The sequence below is a fragment of the Liolophura sinensis genome, chromosome 6 (assembly GCF_032854445.1).
Source record: "Liolophura sinensis isolate JHLJ2023 chromosome 6, CUHK_Ljap_v2, whole genome shotgun sequence".
Classification (NCBI taxonomy): Eukaryota; Metazoa; Mollusca; class Polyplacophora; order Chitonida; family Chitonidae; genus Liolophura; species Liolophura sinensis.
This window is the reverse complement of record NC_088300.1, coordinates 16678138-16698005: the sequence shown is the minus strand read 5'-3', so window position 1 is coordinate 16698005 and position 19868 is coordinate 16678138. Positions and strand designations below refer to the sequence as shown.

Sequence of the window (19868 nt, the reverse complement as noted above, 5' to 3'; positions counted from 1 at the left end):
GACGCTTCCAGCACGATTAACGTGGCACGATTTGTCGTATACATTTGCAGACATTTAAAAGTTATGAATTCAACAAGCTTGTATGTGGCTTGAACTGCGGTTTATATAAGGTGAAAAGAATACTGTACCAGGGTTGAATTATGGCAATGACATATAGAGAATGAGACTTCACGCAAAAATTGCGGCTGTAAGGAAAAATATGGACAACTTTCTGTTTTGTGCATGATGATATGACAATTTTATATTCATCTGACATCTTCGTGGCTAGGTTACTTGCGAAAGGGCGATTATTTATTCCCGACACTCCAGTTTGTTCCATGAAAATAACCACCGCACGTCGTGTAAAAGTGGAATATTCTTGAGTATGCCATTTATCTTTAATCAGTTAAACAATAAAATCAATGCAGTCAGTCTAGTGATATTCGTATATATACTTAATTGTATGAATAAGGGCAGATGTTGTTGCATTTTTATAGTTAAGAAATCACGACACTGAAAAAAAAACACAGGCGTGGAATATCTGCAGTTGAAGCTCTGGATTTTTTGAAGTGTCGTGGCACCTAATAATTCATGACATTATCTGAGTAGCCCCTATAGTGCATATATAATGTATTCCCTATACTTACTATATATGTTATACCCAAATAAGTTTCAAAATCACCGTAAACGGCCTTCCTTTGAGGTCTATAAGGATTCGTGTACGGGTACCATCGTACCTTCTTTGGAGCGCAAATATGCAGAACAACGTCACGTCACAAAATGATTGCATTTTTTATCCGCCGTGACGCACGAAAAAACGAATGACACGCCGTCAAGTAACAACATTGTTTTCATTTTTTATAAAGTGCTGTTGTACTACAAGCGTTACGCTGTCTCGCGTGAAGGGGCTCGACACGAGATCAAAACTATTGAAAAATTGTGGAAATATTGGCTGGAAAAGCCTTCATAATAACCACTCGTAATAAATATTTGAACTAAACTTGCCAGGTATATTAGCATATACATAGCCATATTTATTACACTATTTTACATGTTTGAATGTGCCCGATAAAAAATAGTAATTTGGAAAAATAAAACATTGCAAGGTTTTGGTTTAAATAGACTGTATCGTGACCATGAATTTAAAGTATATTTGCATGGTTTATGCTTAAATATAAGTATTTATGGAGGAATTACGTTAGATTTTTGAAAAAAATCAACCTGCGGATGATCGTGGGTTTCCCCCAGGCCCTGCCCGTTTCCTCCCACCCTAATGCTGGCCGCCGTCGTAGGCCTATAAGTGAAATATTCTTGAGTACGGCGTAAAACACCAATCAAATAAATAAATAAATAAATTGAGGACCTTAATAACCTCACGGGTTAATAAACGCTTTAATTCCAGCAGGGTTTGCCCAAAGTGTTAAGATAAAACGCTTTTTCATGGAACATTATAAGGTGTATAATTTTTATTTATTTATTTGATTGGGGTTATACGCCGGTGATCTGTTCAGTTTCCTCCCACCAAAATGTTGGCCGCCGTTGTATAAGTGAAATTCTTGAATACAGTGTTGGAAACGCCAATCAAATAAATAAATAAATGATATATTACTTGCAGACTGAACTTAGCGCTTGAATTTAGCACGTGAAAGGATGTAAATTCTATAAAAAAAATAGAATGGCATAGATCCAAAGAGAACAATCATTCTAGATTGGAACTACATGCAAAAAGTCTGCAGTACATTATCTCCCCACGCAAACTTTATTAGTAGCTGCAATTTACGGGCATGCAAATCTGTGAAAGACGACAAGGTCATAGAGCGGGGCACTAGGCTTAGGAAGGGGGGTTGGGGAGGTAACTCTAAACAACATTTGAGCTGAAAAGTGTGGTCCTGCACAGTGGGTCGTTGAAAACTAGTATCATTTATTGTGTATGACTGAAACTTTCAAGTAGTGAGTATATGTTGAGGCATTACAAGTTAGGACTATATTTCAATGCACAAAAGATAGCAAACTGAAGAGAATGTTCGTCATGTTCGTAGCGTTAGTATTGTGTTGTTGTTGTAGCTTTTAACGTGACAGATGTCATCTGCATTTCCTCGCCAGTTGCCATGCTGTTGTAATGTATATTATATCTAATTAAATGTTGCCAGATTTAAAGGTTATTGTGGAAGTAACTAGTCATTTAACTGGATGCAGATCGAACCGCAGTTCTCTTTTTTTATATGCTGATAGACATAGAACTGGGCAGCAGTCCATCTAGATGGACTCAGTGTCGGTATTTTGAAGTACTAGCATGGCAGGAGGCAGGGGGACTGCCTTTAGTCTGACAAGTAGTCGAGTCCGTCAGAGTTATTCTTAATTAGCATCCATGCTGTTTTGAATCCCTGTACGTTTTGTGCTGGTACAGTAATAGTAATAAAATTCTTTAATAGGAACTGTTGCGTTTGACATCAAATTAAGTAAGTAAACTAATGTGACTAATTTTTTATGGATGACATCTTTCTACTTCTATAGGCTATGTATCCAGTTACAAGATGATGTGATATATAGGTCTACAGCTAGAATCCATCTTTGTGACTAATGAGGGAGAGACAAATCTCGGAGTAAAGCAGAGTGTTTACAGAATGAGGCGGTCAGAATGGCTAGTGAGGGTGAATGTTGTAGCCATTTTGCTGGATCTTTGTGGATATGTGATCTCCAGAGATGTGCTGCCTCAGTCTGAAATCTACCTCCCGGATTATACAGTGTATCATAACTATTCCACCATTAAATATCAGCTCAAAAACCTCATCAGCAATAATCCACAATTCATCAAAGCTGACTGGACATATCGTTCCAAACAGGATAGGCCACAAATTCTTTTACATGTGTCAAATTTTACAAATACATTTCCTAAGTTAAAATTATTATTTTCATATGGTGAGCATGCCAGGGAGTTTTTCCCTGTGGAAACTATGTTTGCGCTTTTACATACTTTGTTGCATGGAGTGATGTCATCAACAGACAGCCATGAACATTTGTCCTCCAGAATGGTCCTCTCAAATTTTGACCTCTACATCATTGTTATGGCCAATCCGGATGGAAGACACTACTTGGAAAAATCCCAGAATTATTGTTGGCGGGGAACTAGCACAGGTGTTGATCTCAATAGGAACTTTGATTGGCAGTTTGGAAATTTGGGAAGTTCTAGTAATCATGAAGATGAAGAATATAGAGGTCAGAATGCATTTTCGGGTAAGGAAGCACTGTGTCATGTGTATGTAAGATATAAAAAGATATAATAACTTTTTGAATGCATGCATTATTACATTTCTCATTAAACGAATGACTGCATGGAAAAAATGTTTTCAACTTTACATTTTTAAACAAAAAACAGTACACTTTCTATAAATATACACAGCTGTCAGGGAAAGAAAAATTCAGCAAGTCATTGTCAGAGTAGTTTATGTAAAATTATTTTGAGAAATTTGTTCAGTATGTAAATAAATGGTATTAATAATATTTTCAGAGCCAGAGAGTGAGATTTTCCAGCATGTTACTTCCCAACACAAATTTGATGCATTTTTCTCCTTCCACTCCGGAATTAGACAGATTTATTTACCTTATGCAGGTAGGCACATCATGTGTACATTACATACGGTTTAGTTTGATTGTCATGACATCATTAATCTACAAACGTGTTTGAACAACTTGCAAGATGTGCTTGGTTCTTGCTTTAATATCACTTGGAACTGTCTCGCGTTAAGGAGCGGGCAAGTGTCCAGCAAAACAGAGATCTAATTCCTCACCAGGTCAAGATGAGTAGACACAGGTACTTGGCGTAAGGTAGATAGAGATAATAAATAGAGGATATGTAATGAGTGACCCGAAGATATCAAATTCCGTACATGGGAAGGTCTGCCAGCAGCCTGCGGATGGTTGTGGGTTTCCCCCGGGCTGTGCCCGGTTTCCACCCACCATAATGCTGGTCGCCGTCGTATAAGTGAAATATTCTTGAGTACAGCGTAAAACACCGATCAAATAAATAAATAAATAAGATATCAAATTTATTAAATGAAAACTGCTATTCAAGTGTAATAAATTTGATTACAAGGGTCATGAATTTCATATCCTATTTATCCCATAAATGCCTTATTGTAAATTTATAGAGGAAAAAATCATTGCAATTTAAACTTTTTGGACACTGCGCCGACGTCAGCTGCTTAGTGATATCACATATGTAGGTGAAGTGACGTTAATATCTATAACAAGAATATTACATTTTAGTGCAGAAAGAATTACTGTATAAAAATAGACAAATTTCACGTGCGCTGAGCAACTTTCAAAAAACAACTGACAGTTTAACTTAACGAAGGCTGAACAAACAAAGCAGCCTGCAGAGTTGTAACAGCTGATTGGAATTTAGGCATCAGCTAGTGTTCTTGTGAAGATTCGGTTGACGATTCAATAACACAAACACGTTGACGTTTGGGTGCTTCGTGATTGTAATGAACATTGCACGTGAAAAACACCATCCGCTATGGGACCGCCAAATATCGGCGCCATTACTTAGCCTTCGTGGCGATACAATAATGTCGTAGTCAATACTGAGGATTTCCACATTGATTCGATTATCTCTTGTCACATTTATAACTCATCATTTTTTGTCAATTTTTACAATATCTCCTGGTCGAAAGTTGGCCATGTTGACATTTGCAGACGACAAGAAAATGTCGTAAAAAAAAGTAGTGCCTGTACAGCCAAGTTGTAACTTTTGATTGGTCGATTTGATGAATGAAAAGATACACGGACCAGTCAAAATGTCGGAATTTATATTACACACGGTGCATATTAAAACGATATGTCATGCTTTTTCTACCTGGAAAAATGAACATTTATGGGATAATAACAAGGATTTATTGGAGTATAATATGAAAACAGAATAGTATTAGAGAGAAAGAAGTAACATCAATTGCGGTATGATCATCTTCTCCAGGTGTGTGGCTTCGGCGAGGGTGTCACTTAACTGTAATGTGTCTGGTATACACGTGTAAATGCCTGTAGGTAAATCGCACAACCAACCGCTTCAAAAGTTGGGAACAAAAGAGGCCCGCTACAGGCTTTGACCATCTTTATATCTTCAAGTCACATGGCCTTGGGGACTTAAAGGCGTGCCAACACCATATTGGCAACCCATTTGGTAGAACCAATGAGGCTTTGTGGTATGTTTGCCACAGGCTCCATTTGAGGCTACTCAAGGGGTTTACACCAGAAATTTTAGTGCAGAAATTTATATTCATCTATGGATACATGTAAGACTGGAAGTAGTCATGTAATTTTTCAGCTTATTATCTGATTTTAGATGTTTTTCTAAAATAATATTGCCACAAACTGTCTTTGTTTCCTTTTATATTGCAAAATGTTTTTGATATGAGTATTTTTCTGTTTTATTTTTGTTTTGTTTTTTTTTTAATAATTTTGGGGGCATTTTCAGATTTTTGCAGACCTTCAGATTACATGCCTGTTCTTTTACCTGTTTTGATGTGAAACATAGTACATATATAAATATTAACTGAACAGATACAAAACTGTTAATATGTTAACCAATGTATAAAATTGTTGTCACTTTGCTCTGTATACCTTGGGGTTTTTTTGTTGGTTTTTTGTAACAGATACTCGGTCAAAACAGCTACAACTTCATCATGATAATTTCCACAACTTGCTGGAATTAGCCAAGCAAATGTCACATGCCACAAAATATTACTTCAGATATGGAGAAGGCTATACCCTGAATGATTACACAGCTGATGGAACGATATTTGACTACATGGCTGGAGTGCGGAAGGTAAGGTGGTCAGTGAAGACATGGTCAACAGAAAACATTTGTCATATGTGAGCGTGCATCTGTACTGTAAATATAAAACTGTTCTCCTGCCTGGTTGAGGATGTGTCAAATGTGAAGGTGATCCTGTATTGTAATGTAAAACTGTTCTCTTGCCTGGTTGAGGATTTGTCAAATGTGAGAGTGTTTCTGTACTGTAATGTAAGACTGTTCTCCTGCCTGGTTGAGGAAGTGACAGATGTGAGTGTGATCCTGTATTGTAATGTAAAACTGTTCTCCTGCCTGGTTGAGGAAGTGTCAGATGTGAGTGTGATCCTGTATTGCAATGTAAAACTGTTCTCTTCCCTGGTTGAGGATGTGTCAAATGTGAGAGTGTTTCTGTACTGTAATGTAAGACTGTTCTCCTGCCTGGTTGAGGATGTGTCAAATGTGAAGGTGATCCTGTATTGCAATGTAAAACTGTTCTCTTGCCTGGTTGAGGATGTGTCAAATGTGAAGGTGATCCTGTATTGCAATGTAAAACTGTTCTCTTGCCTGGTTGAGGATGTGTCAAATGTGAGAGTGTTTCTGTACTGTAATGTAAGACTGTTCTCCTGCCTGGTTGAGGAAGTGACAGATGTGAGTGTGATCCTGTATTGTAATGTAAAACTGTTCTCCTGCCTGGTTGAGGAAGTGACAGATGTGAGTGTAATCCTGTATTGTAATGTAAAACTGTTCTCCTGCCTGGTTGAAGTAGTGACAGATGTGAGTGTGATCCTGTATTGTAATGTAAAACTGTTCTCTTGCCTGGTTGAGGAAGTGACAGATGTGAGTGTGATCCTGTATTGTAATGTAAAACTGTTCTCCTGTCTGGTTTAGGAAGTGACAGATGTGAGTGTGATCCTGTATTGTAATGTAAAACTGTTCTCCTGCCTGGTTGAGGAAGTGACAGATGTGAGTGTGATCCTGTATTGTAATGTAAAACTATTCTCTTGCATGGTTGAGGAAATGACAGATGTGAGTGTGATCCTGTATTGTAATGTAAAACTGTTCTCCTGCCTGGTTGAGGAAGTGTCAGATGTGAGTGTGATCCTGTATTGTAATGTAAAACTGTTCTCCTGCCTGGTTGAGGGAGTGACAGATGTGAGCTTGATTCTGTACTGTAATGTAAAACTGTTCTCTTGCCTGGTTGAGGAAGTGTCAGATGTGAGTGTGATCCTGTATTGTAATGTAAAACTGTTCTCCTGTCTGGTTGAAGTAGTGACAGATGTGAGTGTGATCCTGTATTGTAATGTAAAACTGTTCTCCTGCCTGGTTGAGGAAGTGACAGATGTGAGTGTAATCCTGTATTGTAATGTAAAACTGTTCTCCTGCCTGGTTGAAGTAGTGACAGATGTGAGTGTGATCCTGTATTGTAATGTAAAACTGTTCTCTTGCCTGGTTGAGGAAGTGACAGATGTGAGTGTGATCCTGTATTGTAATGTAAAACTGTTCTCCTGTCTGGTTTAGGAAGTGACAGATGTGAGTGTGATCCTGTATTGTAATGTAAAACTGTTCTCCTGCCTGGTTGAGGAAGTGACAGATGTGAGTGTGATCCTGTATTGTAATGTAAAACTATTCTCTTGCATGGTTGAGGAAATGACAGATGTGAGTGTGATCCTGTATTGTAATGTAAAACTGTTCTCCTGCCTGGTTGAGGAAGTGTCAGATGTGAGTGTGATCCTGTATTGTAATGTAAAACTGTTCTCCTGCCTGGTTGAGGGAGTGACAGATGTGAGCTTGATTCTGTACTGTAATGTAAAACTGTTCTCTTGCCTGGTTGAGGAAGTGTCAGATGTGAGTGTGATCCTGTATTGTAATGTAAAACTGTTCTCCTGTCTGGTTGAAGTAGTGACAGATGTGAGTGTGATCCTGTATTGTAATATAAAACTGTTCTCTTGCCTGGTTGAGGTAGTGAGAGATGTGAGCTTGATTCTGTACTGTAATGTCAAGCTCTTCTCTTGCTTGGTTGAGGAAGTGTCAGATGTGAGTATTATCCTGTATTGTAATGTAAAACTGTTCTCCTGCCTGGTTGAGGAAGTGACAGATGTGAGTGTGATCCTGTATTGTAATGTAAAACTGTTCTCCTGCCTGGTTGAAGTAGTGACAGATGTGAGTGTGATCCTGTATTGTAATGTAAAACTGTTCTCTTGCCTGGTTGAGGAAGTGACAGATGTGAGTGTGATCCTGTATCGTAATGTAAAACTGTTCTCCTGTCTGGTTTAGGAAGTAACAGATGTGAGTGTGATCCTGTATTGTAATGTAAAACTGTTCTTCTGCCTGGTTGAGCTAGTGACAGATGTGAGTGTGATCCTGTATTGTAATGTAAAACTGTTCTCCTGCCTGGTTGAGGAAGTGACAGATGTGAGTGTGATCCTGTATTGTAATGTAAAACTGTTCTCCTGCCTGGTTGAGGAAGTGACAGATGTGAGTGTGATCCTGTATTGCAATGTAAAACTGTTCTCCTGCCTGGTTGAGAAAGTGACAGATGGGAGCGTGATTCTGTACTGTAATGTAAAACTGTTCTCCTGCCTGGTTGAGGTAGTGACAGATGTGAGTGTGATCCTGTATTGTAATGTAAAACTGTTCTCCTGCCTGGTTGAAGTAGTGACAGATGTGAGCGTGATTCTGTATTGTAATGTAAAACTGTTCTCTTGTCTGGTTGAGGAAGTGTCAGATGCGAGTGTGATCCTGTATTGTAATGTAAAACTGTTCTCCTGCCTGGTTGAGGAAGTGACAGATGTGAGTGTGATCCTGTATTGTAATGTAAAACTGTTCTCCTGCCTGGTTGAAGTAGTGACAGATGTGAGTGTGATCCTGTATTGTAATGTAAAACTGTTCTCTTGCCTGGTTGAGGAAGTGTCAGATGTGAGTGTGATCCTGTATTGTAATGTAAAACTGTTCTCCTGTCTGGTTTAGGAAGTGACAGATGTGAGTGTAATCCTGTATTGTAATGTAAAACTGTTCTCCTGCCTGGTTGAGCTAGTGACAGATGTGAGTGTGATCCTGTATTGTAATGTAAAACTGTTCTCCTGCCTGGTTGAGGAAGTGACAGATGTGAGTGTGATCCTGTATTGTAATGTAAAACTGTTCTCTTGTCTGGTTGAGGTAGTGACAGATGTGAGTGTAATCCTCTATTGTAATGTAAAACTGTTCTCCTGCCTGGTTGAGGTAGTGACAGATGTGAGTTTGATCCTGTATTGTAATGTAAAACTGTTCTCTTGCCTGGTTGAGGAAGTGTCAGATGTAAGTGTGATCCTGTATTGTAATGTAAAACTGTTCTCCTGCCTGGTTGGGGAAGTGACAGATGTGAGTGTGATCCTGTATTGTAATGTAAAACTGTTCTCCTGCCTGGTTGAGGAAGTGTCAGATGTGAGTGTGATCCTGTATTGTAATGTAAAACTGTTCTCTTGCCTGGTTGAGGAAGTGTCAGATGTGAGTGTGATCCTGTAGTGTAATGTAAAACTGTTCTCCTGCCTGGTTGAGGAAGTGACAGATGTGAGTGTGATTCTGTACTGTAATGTCAAGCTCTTCTCTTGCCTGGTTGAGGAAGTGTCAGATGTGAGTGTGATCCTGTAGTGTAATGTAAAACTGTTCTCCTGCCTGGTTGAGGGAGTGACAGATGTGAGCGTGATTCTGTACTGTAATATAAAACTGTTCACCTGCCTGATTGAGGAAGAGTTGTATCAGAAATTGTTTATGGAACAGAAATGTCTGGCCCTAGTCTAGTATGTTGATTTAATGTATGATTGTATGGTACTTCTTGGAGTAAAGTTGCACTGAACAGATACTGTTATGGGTAGATGTATTTGTATAGTACTAAACAGTATACCCTACATCCTTTATTTCATGAAAGACATGAAGAAAAATCTTGCATTTGGACAATAAATTTTACCCTTTAAACTTGAAGATACTTACCAGCTATTTACCACTACATTTACTGGCTCACTATGTGTAAAGTGTGCCACTGTGTATAAAAGAAAGTTATAAATTACTTGCATATCTTTGTAGATAAAAGGTAGCTCTGAAATACACCTTATACAAACATTTTGTATTGTAATCATGTTAAAGTGTGGTAGTTATGCATGTATGGTGTAATGTGTCCATGTTCGTTTTTTCTGTGACCTTGATATGACCTTTCTGTGTTCTTTAAAGATTCCATATTCATATGCTGTGGAGTTATGGGGAGAAGGAGACCACGAAGGGGCTCGTTGTTTTGACCTCTTTAACCCAAGAAGTGAAGATTTAAAGGTTTGGCAAAAATAAATTTCTATCATGTTGCCAACAATATTGTGTGTACATTTTCAAATTGGAGATTTGTGTAGCAGACCCAAAGTCGGACACCATTGTTTATTGAGATTCGTATACAGTATTTTATGGTCCATTTTGTATCAACTAGTACCAGCTAGCACTTCATGGTGGTGTAGTGGATGGAACATCTGTATCAAAAATTGGTTGAACTGGGGTTCATTTCCAAATCAGGTCCTACCAAAGACTGAGTTTATTATTGGTAGCCTTTCAACCTCAGCATAAGTAGAATAGACCATGTTGGCTTGGTGTCAGTTTAATGGGACTGGATAGTGCATGCTGTCTGGTGTCTTTGGGATATTGTTCCAGTGAGGCAGCACTATAAATATGTTGGCACTTTGTCCTAACAAACCAGTTAACTTAAGCACGAATGTAAAATGTCTCTGTCCTCTGTGCCATCAGCTGTGTAATCATTCAGGGTATATAATAAATATATTTTAGAATTATTTGGAGTTATATATTTTTTGTTTTATTTAGTTTTGCTAGAAAAATGATACGAGCAGTAGACAGTTTCATGAAACAGTTGTACTATTCACCATTACATGACATGTTCACACTGTACATTGCAGGCTGCTGTGACTGATATACTCCCACTATACTGGACTATATTCCAGTATTTTCACCACATCCACCAGAGCTCTTCCAGGCATGGAGGTCATTCTGTATATATGCCCACCCCATACCCAATGGTGAGAACATGTATATATGTGCAGATGGGTTTCTGTAGCAATTACCAGTTCATATCAGAATTTGGTCAGAGGACCACTTGCTATTTGAACGCTAACCATTACTGCAGTGTGGAAATTTCAGATTTACCCCATGATTACACCACTGTATCTAATATTGTGTATATCTACTTGTTTTCAGCTAAGCTCAGATGTCCTGCGTTTTGGTCATGTTTTACTGGTTGGTGTGGTCGCACTGACATGTTATTTTGCCGTCCACAATTACCTGCCTTCTTGTCTTCGATGTTTTCCAAGGCGGCGAATTATAAGCCTTCGCAATCTAAGCTCCACTTTTACATCATTTTCATCAATGAAGACCACATGATATGTTATATTTTCATTAAAAAAAAAAATAATAATACTATCAAGAACATTCCCTTTTCATGAAGAATAAACTGTAAATAGCAATAGTGTATTTTGTGTAGTATATGTTACATTTTTATATGTGTTATTTGGGCTGTGGCTGTGTGTGTGGTGAGCAGTGACAGGTGAACTTATCATAATTTGAGAACTGAGGTCAGGGGACCAATGTTATTAGAACAACACTGTGTAAACTTTGACAGAAGAGCACCATTAATAAATATGTTGATATATATACTCCACAGAAAGAAAGTTGTGTTATTTTCTACAGGGTCTGCCAGGAACCTGTGGATGGTCATGGGTTTCCCCCAGTGTCATCCCACCATAATGCTGGTCGCCGTTGTATAAGTGAAATATTCTTGAGTACGGCATAAAAAACAATCAAACATTTTCTACAGTTAAGATGGTAATGCTAGACCAGTACTAATGTGGCCGTTTGTGTAGTTTAATGTTTGTTGTCTTTCAGCAGAATGGCATACATATCTGGTCTTCCCAGGTTGGTGGTTTACCCGGTGCCCTCAGGTTTAGTCCACCCATAAGACTAACCATGATCATGGCAGAGAAAAATATGGCATTTTGAATATGGCATTAAACAGCCATAAATAAACAAACACTTTCATGGTTGCTTTGTGGAAGATGTGATTATTTTACCATCATTTTGTTTCATGTGTTAATTCTGATTATGGTTTGCATGGATAATTTAATGGAGAAGTATTTGGATGTAAGACATCTTGCTGATATAGTATCTTTCCAATATCTTGATGAAGTATTGTCTTTTACACAACTTACTGATGTAGCTTCTGTTAAACTTATATGAAAATCACACAAATCTCATAAAACGATATTTTTGTTTGCTATACTTGTTTTGTAATGTAATTATCCATGCAAATTTTGGCAGAGAAATGTCAGACCATATATGGAAGAATTTCATACAAGACTCATTATCAGTGTTAAATTACGCTGAATATTAACTTAAAGTTGCCAAATTATTTTCATGTTTGAAGATTTGTATACACTATTATTATTTCAATTTTGATCAGGAAAATACTTGGACGCATTCCTGTTTTCTTGTCATGGATGATCATATGAAAGGCTTGACAGGTATAAATAAAACTAAATACTGTTTTTGGTACTGAAACTAACATTTTTCCAGTAGGGTATCATCTGACTGTTCAAACAAACCTGATAGCACCTTTCTGTAATCAATCAGGAAAAATGAGCAAGTTAGTCATGAACGAAATTTATGGTCATTTTGGGGTATGCCCTATACATTTCGACCATCGCATAGGTTGGTGACCCACATTTCCTCCATCACACAGGATGGGAGCCCACATTTCGTCCATCACACAGGATAGTGTTCCACATTTCCTCCCTCACACTGGATGGTGTTCCGCATTTCCACCATCACACAGGATGGTGTCACATTTCCTCAATCACACTGGATGGTGCTCCGCATTTCCTCCATCACACAGGATGGTGGCCCACATTTCCTCCATCACACTGGATGGTGTTCCGCATTTCCTACATCACATTGCATGGTGGCCCACATTTCTTCCATCACACAGGATAGTGTTCCACATTTCCTCCCTCACACTGGATGGTGTTCCGCATTTCCACCATCACACAGGATGGTGTCACATTTCCTCAATCACACTGGATGGTGTTCGGCATTTCCTCCATCACACAGGATGGTGGCCCACATTTCCTACATCACACAGAATAGTGGCCCACATTTCCTCCATCACACAGAATAGTGTTCCACATTTCCTCCATCACACTGGATGGTATTCCGCATTTCCACCATCACACAGGATGGTGGCCCACATTTCTTCCATCACACAGTATAGTGTCCCACATTTCCTCCATCACACAGGATGGTGTCTAACATTTCCTGTGTCATACAGAATGGTGTCCCACATTTCCTCCATCACAAAGGGTGGTGTCGCACATTTCCTCCCTCACACAGGATGGTGTCCTACATTTTGTCCATCACACAGGGTGTTGTCCCACATTTCCGCCATCATACGGGATGGTGTCTCACATTTCTTCTGTCACAAAGGATGGAGTCCCTCATTTCCCTGGCACTGAGCAACTCCCACTATGACCCATGATGACACCAATGGTAGTGAGCCACACTGGATAGTAGTGTTAAACGGTAGGTCCAACAGATCTGTGACACAAGCCGCAAAACATTAAGTTTTAAATGATGCCATTATTAGATTTTTAAGATCTACATTTTTGTGAAGATGAATGTGCGGTAACGTAGTGGATGAAATGAATATTATTCTGACTCCAGTGAGAGCAAATATGTAATACTGACTGAACATAATTTCGGTAAATCGGAGCAGTGCAGTGCTTTGTGTTCGGTAATGTTTGCCTTCTGACAAAAAGGAATTTTGGTCAAGCACAACATTTTTTAAATCATGGCCTGGCGGAATCAGTGGAAATACAACCATTTTGTATCATGTAGCTCAGTAAAGAGTGCAAACAGACAACAGTAAAATTTTATTGTAAAAACAAAAAAAAAACAATTTAACCGGTATTTTATGAAGGAAATATTGTGCTTAACAATAACGATGTTCAACATGTAGGTGGGTTTACACACCTAAATAGAAGAAAACCTTACGGAGAAGCCATAATACACTGAGGCGGAATAGGAGCACTAAAGCTGGAACTACTTTGGTAAATCGGTGGCAATTTCACGTCAGAAATGCCCTCACAGGACTTCGCTTTCCGATCCCCCCACCCAAATAAGTTCTGTTCAAGGATTTCTGAAGAATTAACATAGGCAAAATAGACGATTTGACTAGCCTCAGCAATACGTGAAAATAAACATAATAAATCCTGTGTCTCATCTAAATGTTTTCACGGGTTGCCTAAAAATTAAAACTATAATTCATAAATTACAATAATCAAATACTAAAACGCAAACAGCTTGAAACGCCGCGCAGTCAACATTCTTGGTCAGCGCTAGACCACAGCAATATTTATGAAATGATTATATTTCAGCGATGCGCGAGACTATACAGGAAGTGCGCTGTGATTTGCGCAAACGCTGTCTTTTTAACCTCCTTCTTGATTGCACATGCACGTGTAAGTAATCCACTTGATTATTTAGGGCATAAGTTCACAACCGTGTTTTCATTTACCAGTGGACAGCTGATTTATGTAAGCGGACATATTGTACTGTCGAATTAATTCTACATCAAGGTAAAAGGTAACATATTTCTCTAAAATTTGCCGTCTAAATGATGAGCATTTCTACGAATGATACAACAACAACAAACCTGATATTGAAAGGCTGTCAGCGTTGTTTTGCTTTTCATATCTGATGATGATCTAGCGTATAGAATTGTCATACGTCTCTCATCTGGCAATAATGACTTCATTTAATACGGGATGTTAAGTTTTGGTGTGACTAAACTGTGACTAAACACAGTTCTTCAACAGTTTATGACAAAGTAGCCCGAGTGCTATGTGGACCCGATTCCAGTATAATGCTTACGAAGAGCTACCTCCACGTTCAGTTCCGATGCATGCACGTCACATTCATCCCGAGTACACATAAAGCTTGGCAATTCTAAAAGCTGAAATATTTACGCACATTTTGTCACAATCGCTATTTGCCTTTACATCACAATTCTTGTGAATTTTAGTCTTAAGTCCAATTATGGAGATATTACACAGACATGAAAATTCTTTCGTCTTATGCATTAACTGTACTTAAACTAAAGGCTGAGATGCCAGCAGGCTATGATTCTTTGTTTTTTGATGCATAAATCTACCAGATCTGGTTAATGTTTTATGATTAGAAATAGTGTCTAAACTGGAGAATCATGCCAGGAATGCATGAAACTGACAGATAGGTACAGTATCACAAAGCTTGATCTTATGCTAACTTCATTCGTGGAGCTACCATGATTTGGGACACCTTGTCTGCACATTTTAGCCAATATATATGTAATTTTAGCAGGAATATTGAGTTTCTTTTTTTTTTCTGACATGGTTAGACCATCTGATGAACAACACACTCATATCTTCACTCTTCCAAAAGGCTGGGAGAGAAATGTAATATCCTACTTTCAACATTACAAATACCTGTCGCAAATTTTAGAAGAATCAGGGTAGTGTATGTATTGCGTTGCAAAATGTTTGTCGGATCAAAGCTGGACTAAAACCCTGCACGATATTTTGTGGATGAAAATCTTTTTTATATTCAGTTAGTCATTCAAAAAATGAATGTCCTTGTTTTTTTCATTGGACTGTGTCACTTACTCTTGTTTTGTCTGTGACAGGTGACAATGCAGCTATTTGTACAAGCGGGAGAGATCCACACCCTGACTCTGTCAGGTGAGGAGACCGTGCAGGATGTCAAGGTGAGAAAGTATTCTGACTACATGCACAAGACTTTTGAAAAAAAACATGAGTTGCTGTTGACTGAATTTGAGTCTTGGGATTTTAATCTTGAACACTTTTAGTTGGAGACTACACCCACTTGGGTAATTTTTAGAGTACAAAATGTATGAACTTACTGTTCGCCCATTTTACAAAATGTGTTGTTTAATTCTTTTTTGACCACCTGCTGATAAACAAAATTTGCATCACTGCTAGATGACATTCATTATTGATGTTTGAATAACAAATTCACGAGTCATGTTTCTTGTCAGACACTTGTGAATGAGACAGAGGGCTATCCTCTTGAGGACCAGGTTGTCTTTTATGCTGGCAAACCCTTGGATGGCTCTATCCAGCTTGGCACTCTGCCCGACCTGGCCACCGTCAATGTGGAGCTCAGACTGTTCGGAGGTAAGTTAATGCAGACAGCTATGATTGTGTTATCTCCCTGGAATAATTCTTGTGCGTTATACCGGAAACTGGTAGAGAGTTCTTCATTTGGCATTACCAACCAGGAAAATTCTTTATGGTCTTGAAAAGTGGTGAATGCACTTGATGCCTTGGTACAGCCTTAAGATCAATATTGGTTGCTCTAACCAGACTAATTTCTGTTTGCAGGAAAAGTTCACGGTTCTCTGGCTCGTGCTGGTAAAGTGAAGGGTCAGACTCCAAAGGTTTGTATTCTGTTCTCTGGTAATGAATATTGGAGGCTATGTCACTTTCATAATTTGTTTACAGGAGATAGAAAATTAAGAGCAATCTGCGAGAATTGAATTTATTGTTGACTGCAGTGAGGATTGAAATTGCATGAGTTAACATACTTCTGGCCATGCAGCTTTTAGCTGTTGTTATATCAGTAACAATTCACAAAGCTGACCTGTGCATAAAGAGGTTGTTGGCTGGCATTCTCAGATAAAATGAAACCCTTGGTCCAAAATTATGGATGGTGAGAAATATTAAAAGATTCTCCAATATTAGCATCTCGTCTAGATGAGCCAGTATTTGGTCCGTCGATTGAATAACAAACTCAATAACTGGTTATATTTATTCAATTTGAGGTTTTTGAAAGAAATATTTAGTTTTACATAAATTCAATTTGAACATACCCAAAGTTCCGCAAAGCAACCTGTTTCAGATTAGTTTCTAGAATACATGTAAGATTTTTGATTTTCTCAAATGTTTTTTTTTTCTTTAGGTCATTTCTGACATGTCCTTTTACAGACTGAAAGTGACAACCACATATTCCATAAGCCATTAATGCATGACTATTTTGTCTTGATTAATGATTGTTGAATATTTTGAGTAAAGTGATGCCAAGACCAGTTGCTCATGTTGTGAGTTTTAGTCAATCTAGAGTGATGCTCTAGGTTGCTAGCTGTCTGGGGAGGCCTTCACACTAGACTGGTATCCTGAAATACACATAACAATAACTGCAGTGTGCATCGATTATCAGCTTGCAGTATCAACCAGGAGGCCAGCTTGTGTTCATATATAGGTTGTAATAATTACTTTATTCAATGAAGGAATGTACAAAAGTTGAAAGAAAAACTCAATTTCGCTCAGAAAGCGGTGGCAGGTACATGAAAAAATGACTTCCATGGACCCTTGCTCTGTATTCTTGAGTGACTCTTATTTACTGTAAAAGTGAACATTCTATATAGGCCATAGATATTGAAACTGATTAGGATCGTCTGATCAACTAGATTCCATAGCCATTTCTGACAATTGCAAGGTTTTGAAACAAAACTTGAGATTATATTTTGGCCTAGGAATTAAAGCTATAACTACCTTATAAATGTTTACTTAAGACAAATGACAAAATTTCAACTTATAGAACCAGAAACTAAGAATTGTATCGGGGGTATTAAATTTTGATTGGACAGAAATGACTCCCATGAATTTAAAGGCAAAGAAAGTATGAAAATGAAGCCGAGGTTTTTATACATTTATTAAGCACAGCCACAGTATCGCAAGTTGGATGTTACATCGTTTGTGCATATTTTGTTAAGTACAAAATTCACGATCTAATGTATTTTTGTGAAGTACAAGATTCACGATCTAATATATTTTTCTATTAGAACTTGAGGCAAATGTTTGGGGTGATATCAGAAAAAATAATAGAAGTATTTAGCACAGGCTTTGAATATATGTAAAGCACAGTATAAACATGAAAGGTATGTTTCAATGTTGAGGGCCAGCATGTTTTCATTACAGTAAATTACAAAATTGATGACGTTCCTTTTTTTCATTTGTGTTACAATCCATGTTAAGGTAAATGTTTCGGTACCTTATATAATTAAGCTAAAGATTTACATTCATGTGCCTCCAACTGCCCAGCTCTTCTGTAGTGTTGCCAACAAATGTATGTCACGTTTTCTTTCCCTTCAGCGTTACCTGTAACTAGTAACTGTCATAGAGCAGATCAGATATAGTTCATCTCCGTTTACCAGACTGTTCTCATGTAGGAGGCATGACTGCAGTCATGTTGTACATACAAACGATTCTTTTGGGTATCAACTTCTGGTGTTTTGGTGTAATAGGGAACACTGGTCTCAGATGTCATGTGGCTCAGACAAGTGCTCTAATTCTGTATCTATTATGATGTTTTTCAGGTTGACAAACAGGAAAAGAAGAAGTCAAAGACTGGCCGTGCCAAGAGAAGAATGCAGTACAACCGACGATTTGTCAATGTTGTTGCCACATTCGGACGCAGAAAGGGACCCAATGCCAATTCATAACTTAATTTTATGATGTTTGTGACCTACATGGAATAAAGCTCCAATCTGCTATTCTGGTAGTTTACTTTGTTTTGTGCTATTAAAATTATACTACCCTAATTCCTCAACCTTTTCGAATATGAAACAGCAACTTTCAGTGGAATTTGTGCACATTTGTGATTTCATTTTGGAGGTTGGGAAATTGCAGTAAGGATGCTTGACACCTGTTACGTATTAAAGTGAACAATTCTTGAGTATGGCGATAAAGAAGAATCAGATAAATTAACAAAATATTAAAGGAGATTCTGGCTTTAGATTTCTAGTGAGCATATGAATTTATTTCTTAAATGTGAGTTGCAAAGTGGAAAATCCTCTTATGAAAGGGGGAAATTTCATTGTCAGATGTAAGACATGTTTTACTTCCCACAAGCTTTTCACATTCTATTAGTTATTTGGTTTTTGCTGAATGCCATATTTAAGAATTTTCCACATACTTGATGGCGAATGGTTTTATGGGTGGAGGTGTTCCTCGCATACTTGGCCATGTGATGTAGAGTTATGCTGATCATATTGGTGGAAGACCAGTACCATCTTGTAAAGGCATAGCTGTGCCTTTGTGTTTTAGCTAGAGTTGTGCATTTGGCTTCTTGTTTTAGTAAAAAATGTGGAGGATGCACTAGGCTTGTGCAGTTTTCGTGGCGATCTTCTTGCACAATTTTTGTAATAGGAATGTGCAAACCCTTATAATCCGATAATGGAGTAATGTTTGGATTCCCTTATCACAAGAATGCACTGTGATAACAAATAGGTTAGAATGCCTAGGGAGATGAGGATGGGGGTTCAAACCCTGTGTCTGCTACATGTATATGGTGTTACTGGTGAGGAATGGTATCTGGTGTGTTTGTTCCTGCATTCTGGTGTGGCTGCAGTGAGACAGGCTTGCTACAGAAAACTTAATGATGTGCCCAAAATAATGTTGAAAGTTTTCTTATAATTCCTTATAATGCAGGCAATCCGACATCATAGTGACTGCCCTGTGCACTGTGACGTTTTATATCACTCAAGGGTTAATCAGCATTTTAACATGGGATATATACGGTATAGGAAATCATCTGTAGGAGACTAATTTACTGAATTTTCATAACAAAAAATCGACTAAATATTTCAGTAAGTAAGTTATCAGTTACGAATAATATTAGCTATTGTATATACCCACCCATCCTTTAGATTAGACCTTGTGCCCCAAAACCATATCAGTCCTAGCATGTCTCCATGTTTCCACCCTTGAATCGCAAGAGTCTCATATTAACACTAAAGCAGCATGCTTTTAAAGTGTTTAAAATGTGCATTGAAATTTTGGACAACAGAAGTATTATGCATATATCATATATAGGTAGACAGTCCTTAACCAATTGAACGTGAGATGGCCTGAATGTTCTGACATGTTGAAAATATGAGCATGTAAACTATGGTTGTCATCCCTATTTGAGGGTAGGTCATATTTTAGAATAATGGACTGGTAAACATGCATCATTTAAGTTCAGC

The 19868-nt window shown here is 38.1% G+C and overlaps 2 protein-coding genes across 3 annotated transcripts; both read left to right on the top strand.

The window, feature by feature from the left end:
• The first annotated feature begins 1825 nt into the window (after positions 1–1825).
• LOC135468376 (carboxypeptidase O-like) lies at positions 1826–13364 on the top strand. The gene is made up of 7 exons (XM_064746594.1): positions 1826–1929; positions 2494–3213; positions 3488–3589; positions 5631–5803; positions 9974–10069; positions 10696–10815; positions 10994–13364. The coding sequence occupies exons 2-7, from the start codon at positions 2604–2606 to the stop codon at positions 11174–11176; spliced, it is 1284 nt and encodes a 427-aa protein (XP_064602664.1). The 5' UTR covers positions 1826–1929; positions 2494–2603; the 3' UTR covers positions 11177–13364.
• A 921-nt stretch (positions 13365–14285) lies between these two features.
• Positions 14286–18395, top strand: LOC135468323 (ubiquitin-like FUBI-ribosomal protein eS30 fusion protein). Of its 2 annotated transcripts, none has more exons than XM_064746509.1 (5): positions 14286–14304; positions 15507–15587; positions 15879–16017; positions 16225–16280; positions 18219–18395. In XM_064746509.1, exons 2-5 carry the CDS (start codon positions 15513–15515, stop codon positions 18342–18344), a joined length of 396 nt encoding a protein of 131 aa, XP_064602579.1. In that variant the 5' UTR covers positions 14286–14304; positions 15507–15512; the 3' UTR covers positions 18345–18395. The 2 variants fall into 2 exon arrangements, with proteins under 2 accessions (XP_064602579.1, XP_064602578.1); XM_064746508.1 differs by lacking the exon at positions 14286–14304 and adding an exon at positions 14394–14428.
• The last annotated feature ends 1473 nt before the right edge of the window (positions 18396–19868 follow it).

What these genes read in the sequence shown, in the direction of transcription:
- LOC135468376 (XM_064746594.1), top strand. Translation starts at nt 2,604, where the DNA reads ATGAGGCGGTCAGAATGGCTAGTGAGGGTGAATGTTGTAGCCATTTTG. An exon ending in AGGTCAGAATGCATTTTCGG is followed by an intron (nt 3,214 to 3,487) that starts GTAAGGAAGCAC and finishes TAATATTTTCAG; the next exon opens with AGCCAGAGAGTGAGATTTTC. An exon ending in GATTTATTTACCTTATGCAG is followed by an intron (nt 3,590 to 5,630) that starts GTAGGCACATCA and finishes TTTTTGTAACAG; the next exon opens with ATACTCGGTCAAAACAGCTA.
- LOC135468323 (XM_064746509.1), top strand. Translation starts at nt 15,513, where the DNA reads ATGCAGCTATTTGTACAAGCGGGAGAGATCCACACCCTGACTCTGTCA. An exon ending in AGACCGTGCAGGATGTCAAG is followed by an intron (nt 15,588 to 15,878) that starts GTGAGAAAGTAT and finishes GTTTCTTGTCAG; the next exon opens with ACACTTGTGAATGAGACAGA. An exon ending in TGAAGGGTCAGACTCCAAAG is followed by an intron (nt 16,281 to 18,218) that starts GTTTGTATTCTG and finishes GATGTTTTTCAG; the next exon opens with GTTGACAAACAGGAAAAGAA.